Below are 13,212 nucleotides of genomic sequence, written 5' to 3'. Positions count from 1 at the left end.
TCGAGGCGGAGTTAGAACGATGCATACAAACAGTCGAAATCAACTGAAATACATAAGACGATCGAGTAAAAGAGGAGGGATACACAACAAAGCATACATGAGCATAGACATGAGGCGAACAATCATGAAATGATGACGATGATGACGAATTGCTATATACTTGTATTGGTTGTTTGCAAAGGGTATGCCAGGCGACTTCGGTGTAGCATTCAGTCAGTTTTGGTGTGACGGTTAGTGCGAACGATTGGTTCTCTGTATTTTATAGCAAGTTTTTTTTTCTATCCAAGGAAGAAAAAAAAGATTAAACAAACAAATTGTGCATTTGTTAAGACGAAAGAAAGAAAAAATCGCGTTGAGAGTAAAATAAGTGATATTTAAAAGTGACAAACGACATTATTAATTACATTGTCAAGTGAATTTTTAAAAGTTGTGACAAACTAGCAAAACAAAAAAAACTCTACCAAGATGATGAACGACGCTTTAGCTGGAATGATCCCATACGATTCAATTGGATTGTATGAGCAACCAAAGCCAAGATTTTTCTTTAAAATGCCGCGAGTTGTTCCAGAGCAAAAATCGAAATTCGAAAGTGACGAACTCTTTCGACGACTCAGCCGTGAGTGTGAGGTAAGAAAATGCCAACACCAAAAAGAATATTTTATTCAATTTTTCTTATGAATATTCTTCGAATATGAAAAATATACGTCAGAAAATCTAAAGCAGCATTTATTTTGTTGGTCAAAAAATTCATCTTACACTGACCTATAATTTCAAAGCGACGAAACGACAGATATACCAGTTCAGTTTGCAATGTGGATGAATCATGCATTTCATGAGAAACGCTCCATTAAAATTTGAATTCGTATGAATGGAATAACAAAGCAGAAGAAACAGTGTGCGTAATAAAAAAAAATTGAATATAAACAAGTGTCACAGCGATTACAACACATTTTTCTCTTCTCTTCTTTGCAAAACTTGTGTGGTATTTCCTATGATGTGAACTAACACTTGCTCTCTATCATGTCCCTCTCTTTCATGTAACATTGATATTTAAAATTATAATGATTTGCCGACGTAGTCGGTGTTTTCGCCGCCGCCGTTGTTGTCGTCGTCGACACTACCGTCGCTTAATCGTCGTTTTCTAGAAACAACAACAGTGTGCATAATCAACTTTATATACATTCAGATAGAGATCGATACACACAATTTCGAGCCGGTGTGTGGATACGTGAATTGACTTGACCAGTTCGTTTGCATGACGTAGCTATACGATTTCAGCGTATTGCGATTTATTTTCGGGAATCAATAAAAGTACCTGTTTTGTTATTTTTTTTCTCTTCTTGATCGTAAACAAAGCCTCAAGCAAACACACGACGGAGGCGAGAATCGTATGCAATGGAAATATTTTTTTTTGTTCAGTAATTTGTCCGCTCAAAGTCATTCAATCTGGATATATAAATTTTTAATTTTATCTTGGAAATGTTTCTAAAGAATTTCTTGCGCCACATGTGCAAGCAACGACTTTTTTTTGGAATGCCTTTAAAGGAATAAATGTTTTCATATGGAAAATTGTATTGTTTAACTTGAAAAATGTCTTTCTTTTCATTTCTATAGATTCGCTATACGGGATACAGAGATCGTCCAATAGAAGAGCGACAAATACGGTTCCAAAACGATATTCGCACTCAAGGACGTACAGAGATTGCATTTGTGGCATCCGGAACGAATTTGCAACTAACATTCAATAACAATATGACGCCATATGGACCCCATGAACGTGAATTAGATTTTGAAAAAGAACCAGGCAAAGTAAGTGCCGTTTTTTTTATCTAGCTCAACAAAAAATGTGAACAAGCATGACAATTTGTGAATCAATTAGAAATGTAAACAATAGTTCGGTCGAAATGCACTCGTATTTGAGTGATTACGTCATTTTAAGTTCAAGTTTGATTGATATGATACGCTTATTAAATCTTATTGTCCCACAGTCAATATAAGTAATTTGACATTTTCATAATAAATTCGGTTTGATTCAAATTTCATTAAAAAAAAAAACACCAGAAAAGCTGGAATTTTCGTAAACATGTAATATGAAGTAGATAATTGAATACAATTTTATAAAATGAGCATTAAATCCATGTGTGCATGTTGCACACAAATTTGGCGTGACTAAAACCAATTTTAAGGCAGCTCTTCCCATTATTTCGTTAATTCGATATGAAAAAAGACCTTTTTCCCAAAAAAAAGTGTTTCCCATTGAGGATGCACTAGAAAAAATTGAAATAAAGACACGCAACATTCTCTTTTCAGCATTTTTTTTATTTTCCATTCATTGAACTCTTCTTGAATTGTCTGGACAAGCCAAAAATCGATATTTTGTGCATCTTCAAATTGAAGAACATTCTTTTTTTCTCTCGTGAAATGCGATTTTATTTGCTTATGTAAAGTCAGCCATTTTTGTTCTATTTACTCAAACCAGTAAGTAACTGGTGCCCAACGAGACAAAAAAAAAACAGTTGAGATCATGCGCAATTCATCTCATTCAGTTTCATGATGCAGACAGACGATGCAAGGATTTATTCAATCATTTCTATGAATCGGCGTTACACTGAAAAATGGTCTCTTCGGAAGCATCACTCTGATATATTCTATTTGGTGGTCTCGAAAAAATATCGAATTTCAAGGATATAAATCGGTGTAGATGCGAGTAATTTATTTGAATTTTTGACATGTTTACAAGCTATAAAAGCAAATTAAACGACATAAACTAACAAACTGGTGACGCCTTTGTTCACGAGCCACTTTCACTGGTTCACTGACGAAAATCCTTTAAAACCAATTTTCCGGCGGCGATACATTCGATATTGATTGGTGCCATCGATGTAAAATCGTGACACAAACACGTGTTCATCTCAGGTTTAATGTCGCCGTGTCCAGAAATTGATATTCTTAAAAGTGTGCTTTGACACGTACATTGCAAAGACTGTACGTTTTCAAGAGTTCTTCAACTCCATATGTTGAATAATTGCAAGAGTATTTAAGGGCTCTTTGCTTGTGCATTTCGGGGCACTCGAGCAAATTGACTTTTGAACGGATTTCAATTAGTCATCAAAGTTTCGTGGAAGAGAAAATCTATGTTTTTCGACAACAAATTTCTAAATCGTAAATATTTTTATGCCGTTTTTGGGTATATTGTTTGGGAGTTGACATCAAGTAAGTCATTTGTCTTTCGAACGGACATTTTTGTTTGAAACTAACAACAAAAATGGTAATAAAATAGATTTCGTCGAAAGAAAAAATCTTAGCATGAATTCAATGGAACTTCCTTCGAGAAATATCACCTTGAGTTTTTGAAGAGAGAAAAAAAAGCAGAAATTGTGAGCTTAAGCAACAAACATAGCAAGTAAGAGATCAACATCATCGTCGTCATCAGGTAGCCGCCTGCGAAGCAAGAACTACTTTGATTTGTTTGTTGCTTTTGCTTGACATTATTATTTGTCGGTATTGTTTTGTTGTCACATTCACAAACAGCATTTTCTGGGTTCGTTTCCTTTCATTGCCGATGGGCTTTGTGTATATTCATATCGATGTCGATTCTAAGACACGATCAGTGTAACGAAAAAAGGCAAATAAACACAAACGCCAAATGGTGCTAAAAACGAAATATCTTTTGAAAATGAGAGAAACAACACAGAGAAAGAGGCAGAGAGAAAAGAAGAAGGAAAAAACAACTGATACGGAGAATGAATGTGATAACAAAAAGGAACGAATGTCGAAACCTAAGCAGAGAGCGAACAGCAGCTACAGTAGAATAAGTGTCAGTTAATAAACGCTCTATGCGAATTAGGATCATTTCAAAGTTAAATGGTATATATCTTGCGCCTTTGTATTTATCTATCCGGATTTGTTTTCGATTTTTTTCATACCTGAAGAAACGTAGAATTACAAACACAATACATTACTCATTCGGACTCAACGATATGCAATCGATCTGCAGGCTTTTTAAACAAGTTTGTCTTATTTTTTTTTATTTTTTTCGGTTGCTACATTGGATTTTATCTGAAATCAATTTTTGCTTTGTTCCTTTTCTATTTCATCAGATTACTCAGAAAAATAAAAAAAAAGTAATTTTAACGAAAAAAATCACAATCCAATATCTCTTCTTTTAACAATAAAATGAGTCGAATGAGGTGCATTATTGATCTTTGTCAGATGATTAGTAATGATTACGAATTATTATTAGTTCGGTGCAACAATTTTCGATTCGTAATTATATTTATAGCATTTGTAAAAGAAATGTAATAATATCAATGTTATTTAACACTTCAGTTATCGTATCAATCAACGGATTGAACACTGATTCGACGGTAGTAACAAATTGAAGGGCACATTACAGTGGAATCCATTTACCTGCCGAAATGCATTCCAAAACAAAATTACACAAAAAAAAATGTTGGAAATAAAAAAAACCGGAGAGAAAAAGAGGCAAATAATGCATTTGAAAGAAAAATTACGAATAATTGCCGGTTCGGTGCTCATGATCAAGTCAACATGTCTGTACACATTAAAGAAAAACAACAAAAACATGGAAATTATATAAATTTCCGTAAAATATCAATCATTCGCTTATAAACCTTTTGCTCTTTTATTTCTTGGTCATTACGAGAAATCGAACAATTGAACAATTTCGAATGATTTTGAAATTGGAATTTCCTGCACACGTACAGAGACAATGAAAAAGAAATGTACGCAGAAATTGCTGCTCCAAGTGATTATTATGCGATGCGTCTCACGTCAGACGAACGATCAACCAGATGACACACTTTGAAGTTCTTTAAATGTTTCGTTTTTGCAATTCAGCTTTTTGCGTTCTTATACCGATAATAGGTGCAAAAAAACCTGTATATGCATATGTGTGATCTGGTAATATACTATCTATCAAAAAAGAAACTCTTTCTTCTATTGCTCTCTCTACCTCCCTTTCCTCTTTCTCTTTATTTCTCTCTCTTTCTCCCTCACCATGTTCGAATTTTGTCTCGGCAATTTGCGCAATATCGTCGATATGGCTTATTTGCATGAAAACCTGACCAATGGTCAAGGCGTGTTTTGGGTGGACGCCATATGTACGCCGCTATAACCGAGAAAATACAATGTTTTAATACTGTGATCACCCGAAAGAGAGCTGCTCTCAAAGAGAGTTTCTCTATTACTGAAGTACCATCGAAAGGTGACAAAGTTCAGCTTATTAAATTATTGAACCGACATTCAGCCGTCGAATTCGAGGAGTTGAACTTTTGTTTTCATCGCTCTTTGATTAAATCATTTCAGTTAAATGCATTCAGTACAACCCATTCTCTCTCGCTCTTGGCCTTTTTTCACCCGTTTTTATTCTCCATCATCAATGTTATTTTAAAGTTTACTGTTTTCATCAAACAATTTTTTTTCTCTCCCATCCGTTGCTTTGTGTATCCCATCGAGCGCGTTCCTAGTGCTCTTTCGATAATTACAGGAAAAACGTAAATATTACACGGCAGGCGGTGCATTGATTTTGCACACGGTGCATCGTGATTTGAACAGACGACATTTTCAATACAATAATAACATTGGGTTGAGCGAACAAAATAAAAGCGTTTAAGGGGTCGCATGCAATCCCCTTCGATTCGGTATTGTCAATGCCCCGATTCAATCCCAATTTCAGCACCTCCACGGGATATCGTGTAATTCTTTTTGATTTTTTGATTTGACAAATCGACATACACTCAGTTTTTTTATATATTCGAACGCGCACCGTTGTCGATCTCCATTGACTTCATTTATTGATGACGCACACGATGCACAGCGGACAACTGAAAATTGCAACTGTTTTGCCCGAACCAATTTGCCAGCAAAACAAATTCATTGCATTTAACTAAATTGACACGTTTGATCGAACCGTTTTTTAAAGGAATTGATAATTCGATTTGAATACAGCACAAAACACCAAAGGAATGGCTTTGTTTATGTTCAGTTTTCACAAAAAAGAAACTCAATTAAATTAACGAACACAACACAAAATGACTTTAGGCCAAAAAACATTTGCATTGATGAATGAAAGAAATTGTTTCCAATGGTTTTGAAGCAGCTTCTGTTAAATTTCAAATCAAATTTTCAGAAACATCTGGTTACAATGCGTCTTGGTCAGTTTCTATTTGGGAAAAACCCAAACATTTTCATAAAATTGATATTGCAATGTTCAAGGCTTAACGGCTCAATGTAAACAATAAGAGATTGTTAAAATATTCAATATTTTATATGAAAGGAACCTTGAGGTTTCAATTTTTATTTCAAACTTTCAAAATGATCTTTGGAATTGAATTTAAAAAAATGCTCATTGCGTGTAAGTGTGTGTGTGGTGTCGTAATATGATGCGCTTTAGCTTCGTAAGACCCCATTTATAGTTTTCCATAGAAATATTGATAGTTTTCGGTATTTCTTCTTTTTTCGGACCTGCTGTGCAGCCGGAAGTGCCCAATAAATAATTAAACAATTTTCTATGTTAAAATAACATGTGTTAAAGTCCGATTTTGTTGTAAGAATATAAACGAATAAACACAGTTTGATGCGTCTAATTATCCTTAATCATAGTACGGACTGTTGACTCCAAAGCCCAAACAGAAAGATACGACGTTCAAACAAGAGCTACAATCATCAAAATTGTTTGTCTTTTTTTGTTGCCTCTGACGAATGAAATTTAAAACATTCGAGCAACACTAACACAATTTTAAAGGCCATAAAAGGAACAACAACAAAAAAGCAAAACTTGAAACATGCATGCACAATAACATTCAAAAAACCTCACACAAAGAAGACAACAACTACGTCAGTCTTGCAATAAAAAAACATGTCAGAAAGTCAAATGGTTAATTTCATAAATAACTCAGAGAAATAAAAAAAACGAGTCTATCTTTTGTTTAAAACACTCGATAAAAATTCCGATGAAACGCGATGAAAACTACATTACACGGATAATGAGCGTAATCATTTATTTACGACCGACTTTTGTTTGCGTTTGCTCGATTCGGATTTATGTAAATTGAGATATTAACGACTTTATGAATGAATTCAATTAATCAGACGTGGTTTCTTCTTTTCTTCACAATTTCAATAGGTCCACATCAAATCGCATATGATCATGAACGGCGTTTGTGTACGGTTTCGTGGTAATGTGGATTTGGAGCGTTTGGATGGGATCGGTTGCTTGGAGTATGATGAGCGTCGTGCAGCCCAAGAAGATGCAATTTTACGCGATCAAATCGATCGGTATAATCAACGTTTGCGCGATTTTGAAGACAACAAACGAGCCTATCGTGGCGAACGACAAGATATCGACGATGCCGTTCGACGTGGTGGAATCGGCGTCGGAGCTGGAATGTGGCGAAGATAAATCACTTCAATTCATTCAATTCTTAAATCATTTGTAGCTCCAAACATCATATAACTTGATATGTTCAAATTTTTTTTTATTTATGGATTTCGTACTTTTGTCATATAAAAGTGAGAGATTCACTTTGATGGATTATTATGTATACAAATTTTACCTTTATATTTATATTGAAGTCCCCATTTTACCACATTTTAGTTATTTTAAAAACTAACAATTAATTCTTTGTAAGCGATAAATAAAATGTAAAGAAAAGAATAGAAAGTGAAGTTGCACCATCTTACGTTCGATGTATTTTAATTTTTAATTTATCGAAGTCGCGAAAATCTCTTACATTATTCAAATAAAAGGCTGGTGATTTCTGTTTATTTTCAAAACAAATTTCTTCTTTTTTTTTTGTAGAAAACTTGCATTTCAAATCTAAGTAGTTCTTTCATTTTATTTCTTACAAAATTCTCTCTAGAATTGAATATATTTCCAACTCGATTCTTAGCCTACAGTATTGTCCGGCCACAAAAGATTCAGAGAACGATTCAAAATCGTTGTAGAAACTTAAATCTTGTAGATTAGATGCAATGTCATACTTCCATGTCTCATAGTTGGTGTGTCGATTCGAGTCCGTTATTTTATTTTTCATGCAACAAAAACCTTATGTTAGATTTTGTCGCTTTGACTTTTACTATAGAAAAGAATACATTGTGTGTGTGAAACAATAATCCACATCATTTTATTAATAACACTGCATCAGTCGTGAACAAAAAAAAGTGAATAAATATTACGAATATATTATAAGAATCGAATGTGGCTTTGGTGCTGTTCTCATTTCAAAATGACCTTTTAGCCTGCCTGCAAACTGACAACGCCGACTAATATCCGTATATGAAAAGGTAAATATGACTTTGCTGCGAATCAGTTACATCTGCTCTCTCGGTCGCCTCGAAAAACTGTCAACACAATAAAATCCAACACAATAAACAAACGGCGATCATTGTGGACCAAACACCGCCCCAAAAGAATGGGACATTTAATACAATAAATTAGAGCAAATTTCATCAAATCGCCTCGTGTGACACTTTATTTATGGGCTAATCATGTTAATTTTTTTCATTTTCATACATTTGATTAACTACTTTTTCGTTTGTTTGAATTAAAGAGCGAGAAAGAGAGAGAGAGCGAAAAAAACAGTTGTAACGCGTGTTAACCCTTTCATCATGACAAATGCAAATGGGCGTGCATTTGAAATGGACATTACAACTTGCAAAGTGCCTACAAAATTCAAATGAAATAAAACATTTCCGATAAAGTATTTGTAAGCAAAGATTTTTTTAATTAAACTCTTTCTCCGGTGACAATATTGATTCAGTTAGATTGTGTGAGCGATGCCAATTAATTTAGGCTAACTATATTGGATCACAAAATCAATTGTTCAATTAAAAAAATCTTTAAATGCGGTACAAAATATATTTCCTCGTTTTTGAAGTGCAGTCACACGAAAAAAAAACTTAAATCCAACAATATGCAACTGAACAGTTTACAATACAAATTTCACTGTGTCGCTCCCTATTTTACAGCAAACTGTCTCGTCTCTCTTGTTCCAGGTCAATAGTTTTAACTAATCATTTTTTATTATTCCATATAACTCATTTTGTTTCATTATAAATTGTTTCTGCAGTATTTCTCTCGCAAGTTAGTTTTTTTTTCTCGGTTAAACGGAAACGCCCAATTCCATTCAACTGTTACGAAGAGATGCAATGAGCTCGAAACAAGACGACATGGTCAATTCATAGAATTTCGAACGAACGAACAAAAAAAAATTAATCGAATGAAAGGGTTGAACATTGTTTCAGTATATTAATTTTCAGTTTCACATGTATTAAATGGTTGATTCATTTTTGCTGGTTTTATTTATAGTCTGATTGTGACGTTGCAACAAACACGTTTTTTCTCACCGCTTTCATTTCGGGTGAACTTTTAAATACGGTGCAGCATAACGTTTTTTTGTCGCTCACTATATATTTCTGGAATTCAGTGACGTTCTGAAATGTCTCATGAAAGTAAAAAGGTGACTAATATATATATTGATCAACACGAATATCCGCAGCCGGGATGTAATTTTTGAAAAAAATGCTGACTTTTATCCATCAATTGAGTGACAATAATGGATTAAATGTCAGATTCGTAAATCGTTCAAGTCAATTCGTCGGATTGACTTTTCAGTGGACGTTACAGCTTTGTGTAAGTATTGCAGATGTTCTCTAGAGGTATTAATGTCAATTACCAATCGCAAAATCTTTTCTATTTTTGCCTTTTTTTAATCGAAAAATCAATCGTTTTTTCCCAAAAATCGGTGAATTTTTCGAGAGAGGCAAAAAATCACTCCCATCACTTTTTTATTACACAATTTTCTACAATAAAAATGACGACATTAAATAAATGCACCCCTTTTTTCGTGAGCGTATAACACTTTTTTATGTAGTTCCCATCGAGATTACAACTCAATTGGCACGAATATCATAAAAAAGGCTGAAATCGATGTCATTTATCTAATGTGCGATAATATTAGACACGCTCACCCTTTTATCCGATGGCCAAACTCGCCGTTTATTTTTTACAGATTTTTGGAAATGATACGACTCGGTGTTTTTGATTCACAGCAGTAACTTATTTATTGCTTGTAAAACGAAATTGTTCAATATGGAAAAAAACGGAACCTTCATTGAGTTAATTGAAAAAAAAAATCGATTGTTTTTTTATCACACGTATATTTTGAATCGAATCAATCATAGTGCTTTTGTGGCATGTGCCACACTGTTTTTTTGTAGAGTGTGATATCATAGGTAAACAAAGGCGCGTGCATCTATTTGAAAGTGAGCTAACGTATGTTAAACATGATGCTTTTGAAATGGAATAAAAAGTTTAAAACAATTATTTGGAAGCACGAAATTGGGATCATGCAATTGCTGACACAAACATCCACCGATGCTTTCAAATCCATGCTACGATTTTAAAATATTTCATTCTCCTCTAACATGCAGATAAAACAAACAGAATTATGATATGTATGCTTAGAGCTGATAATAAACATAAATTCATATTAAATTCCATGCGAATTCCAAACATTCAACATGCTCAAGTTGTGGATTTTCAACTATTTTATATGATCCGAGCAATTTCATTGTGCATATTTTATCTCTCTCAATATATGTGTGTGTATGGTTGCGAGATGCATTTGCGAACATCCGTGAAATCCATATTCCGTGGATATTCAGCTAGAATAAAATTGGTTAAATCTTGAACGTGTCATTCTTGTTTATATGCCAAAGACGGTTAGGAACAGAAGTGGTCTTATTTTAAATGGATTTTCAATTCAATATTTTTCATCACACGTTCTGCACTTCAGTGATATAGAAATGAAATTCCAACTAAACGAAAGTAACAAAAACTTCAACCCGTTTTTCTTGATCTGAAAAATTCTCATGATTTCTCTATTGAAAATTCCCACACAAAATTATGACAGGAGACAAATCGATCCGATTTTCATGAAAATGTCGACTTATTAGCCGAAAATTAAATATTGTTATGGATTTTATGGAATTTTTGGCATGTGATGGTCAAAACAGATTCCGAAATCATTAGATTCTCAACGATTGATTCAAAATGGACTGATATTATTTGGAAGGCGTACGGCGCATAGTTTTTACCCTTTCGAATGTTATATCGATTAAAATGTGAGCAATACACAGTGAACATGGGCAAAGTAAGCACATACGTATGTAATGTGTCAAGAGATTATCCTAAATAGAGTTAAGCTGAAACTCAAACAATATTGCGATTTCAGTGAATCGCGTCCCTTCATCGGTGTGCACACACATAACGGTAGCAGGCTGTGTAACCCCATGTGTTTGCATATATTTTCAATTGCGACAAGATTTCTGTCGAACAAATCCGACGAAATGAATATAAATGCAAAGGGAAACTTGTCTGAGTCTAAGTCTTGTTTTTCGTTTAAATATTTCGATTTTCAATTTGCTCATTTTCAGGCGTTGCACAAATGACACTTTTAAAAAAACGAGACTTGAAACAAATCTCTATATTTTATGTCGAATGTCGACTGATCTTTTCACAACTGCAACATTCAAATTCAATTAAACTAAATTGATCGTTGTGCAGTCGAATGGATTGAGTTTTTGGTGCGACTGCTACGAATATGACGCAGAGGTATGGTACAATTTGATTTATTGAACCGTTTCATTGCATGTTCGCATGTTTTAAAATTCTCTCATTGGCTGAATGCGTGTGTGTGGTTTTAAGATGTAATTTTCTCTATGCTCCAACCGAAATATGCTCACACGATAAAGCATAAGTTGTATTTTTATCGCTCAATATTCTTCGCTTGCTGTATGATGAAATTTAACAAATTTCTTTTCAGTTTATTTTTTGCGGTTTTCTTCTCTCGAGATAAATTCACACTCACCGACACATTTCAAAACATGTGCTCGACGATAAACTCGTAACTTTCTATGGAATTATTACAATGAAACTGAGAGACACGCATTTTTCCTATTGTTTCGCACTCGAATATTATCTTTGATGGTTTTTGTGGTTTTTTTTTCTCTCTTCCGCTCTCCGAATGCTGAACAGAATGAGAACGAACAAATTTAATTATAATCGCATGAACTCACACGAAAACATGCTTATTTCTGAAGTTTTGAATTTTATGCTGTTTTTGAATGGCACCAAAAAGATAAAACGCCATTCCAACAAAAGTAAATGGAGCGAGTTATCACTGTCGCAGAGAATTTGTCTAATATTTTTCGGTCAAAAATCACGTTTTATTCGTTAAGTTTGAGATAGAACATTATGTTTTAAATGGCTCAATTTAATCAAAATACACACATGCCAACTGAAGGGAGAGTACCTGTATTGAAAGGATCAACTCCGACAAATGCGAATCTTTGTTCCATACAACAGCGACAATAATAATCATTAGAGACTAATTTCTATTGACTATATCGAAATAATGGCATCCTTCCACCCTCACATGGTCTCTCTCGTTAACGTTGAATCGTGACATTTGACTGCATTGCGATCGTACCATTCACACCGATTTGTTTGGTAAAGATGCAATTTCCAAAATATTGTATATTCGATTTCGTAATGATTTGTAAATAAACGATGAAAATATAACGAGAAGCATGGGGTGGTGAATGAGAGACCGATAAAAAGGCTCACCCAATACATCTATTCTGCATTATTTCAAGTGAAAAATGCTAACAAATTGCACATATAGTTTTTGTTGTTTGGATCGTCAAAATGCAAACAATGAGTTTTTCTCGTTCGTTTTGTTTGATTTTGATTGTTTGTTTGTAAGTTGACGCTCGTTCATTCTTCCATGGTCTATTATTTTCTCTTTTGCTCTTTGCACACGGACCGAAAGTCGGCGCGCATAACGTGTAACTGAAGCAGAAAACTGCATCACAATAAACCAAAGCAACAATTCACGTGAGCCTCACAATCATGAATATTTATACGGTTCGAATCGTTTGCATGCACCGATGCCTATTAGATTGCTTCAATAATAGTACAAACACTTTAATGATTGAACGCGCACAACATAATTTCGTTTCTATTCGTCGACGAAATCAATGTTCAATTGCTGTCAATGCGAAAAAAAAACTACTTTAATTTGACGACTGAATAGGACAAGCGCGTGTGTCAGTCGAAACAATCAAATATTCTCATTCATATCCGGTCATGAGTACCTCAAAAACGTACTGCGTGTTGTCAGGATA

At 34.1% G+C, this 13,212-nt stretch overlaps 1 protein-coding gene across 1 annotated transcript; it reads left to right on the top strand.

Annotated features, from left to right (window-relative positions):
- Positions 1-213: 213 nt before the first annotated feature.
- On the top strand, positions 214-7,801 carry LOC116342124 (protein big brother). The gene is made up of 3 exons (XM_031769625.1): positions 214-627; positions 1,615-1,809; positions 7,148-7,801. Exons 1-3 carry the CDS (start codon positions 466-468, stop codon positions 7,421-7,423), a joined length of 633 nt encoding a protein of 210 aa, XP_031625485.1. The 5' UTR covers positions 214-465; the 3' UTR covers positions 7,424-7,801.
- The last annotated feature ends 5,411 nt before the right edge of the window (positions 7,802-13,212 follow it).

Source organism: Contarinia nasturtii, unplaced genomic scaffold (genome assembly GCF_009176525.2).
Source record: "Contarinia nasturtii isolate CC-2019 unplaced genomic scaffold, AAFC_CNas_1.1 Cnas_scaffold_810, whole genome shotgun sequence".
Taxonomy (NCBI): Eukaryota; Metazoa; Arthropoda; class Insecta; order Diptera; family Cecidomyiidae; genus Contarinia; species Contarinia nasturtii.
The sequence above is the reverse complement of the archived record's forward strand: the minus strand, read 5'-3'. Positions and strand labels throughout refer to the sequence as shown.

Bases quoted from the DNA above. Each gene is read 5' to 3' on its own strand.
- LOC116342124 (XM_031769625.1), top strand. From the start codon at position 466: ATGATGAACGACGCTTTAGCTGGAATGATCCCATACGATTCAATTGGA. The intron at 628-1,614 runs GTAAGAAAATGC...TCATTTCTATAG, and splicing joins GACTCAGCCGTGAGTGTGAG to ATTCGCTATACGGGATACAG. The intron at 1,810-7,147 runs GTAAGTGCCGTT...CAATTTCAATAG, and splicing joins TTGAAAAAGAACCAGGCAAA to GTCCACATCAAATCGCATAT.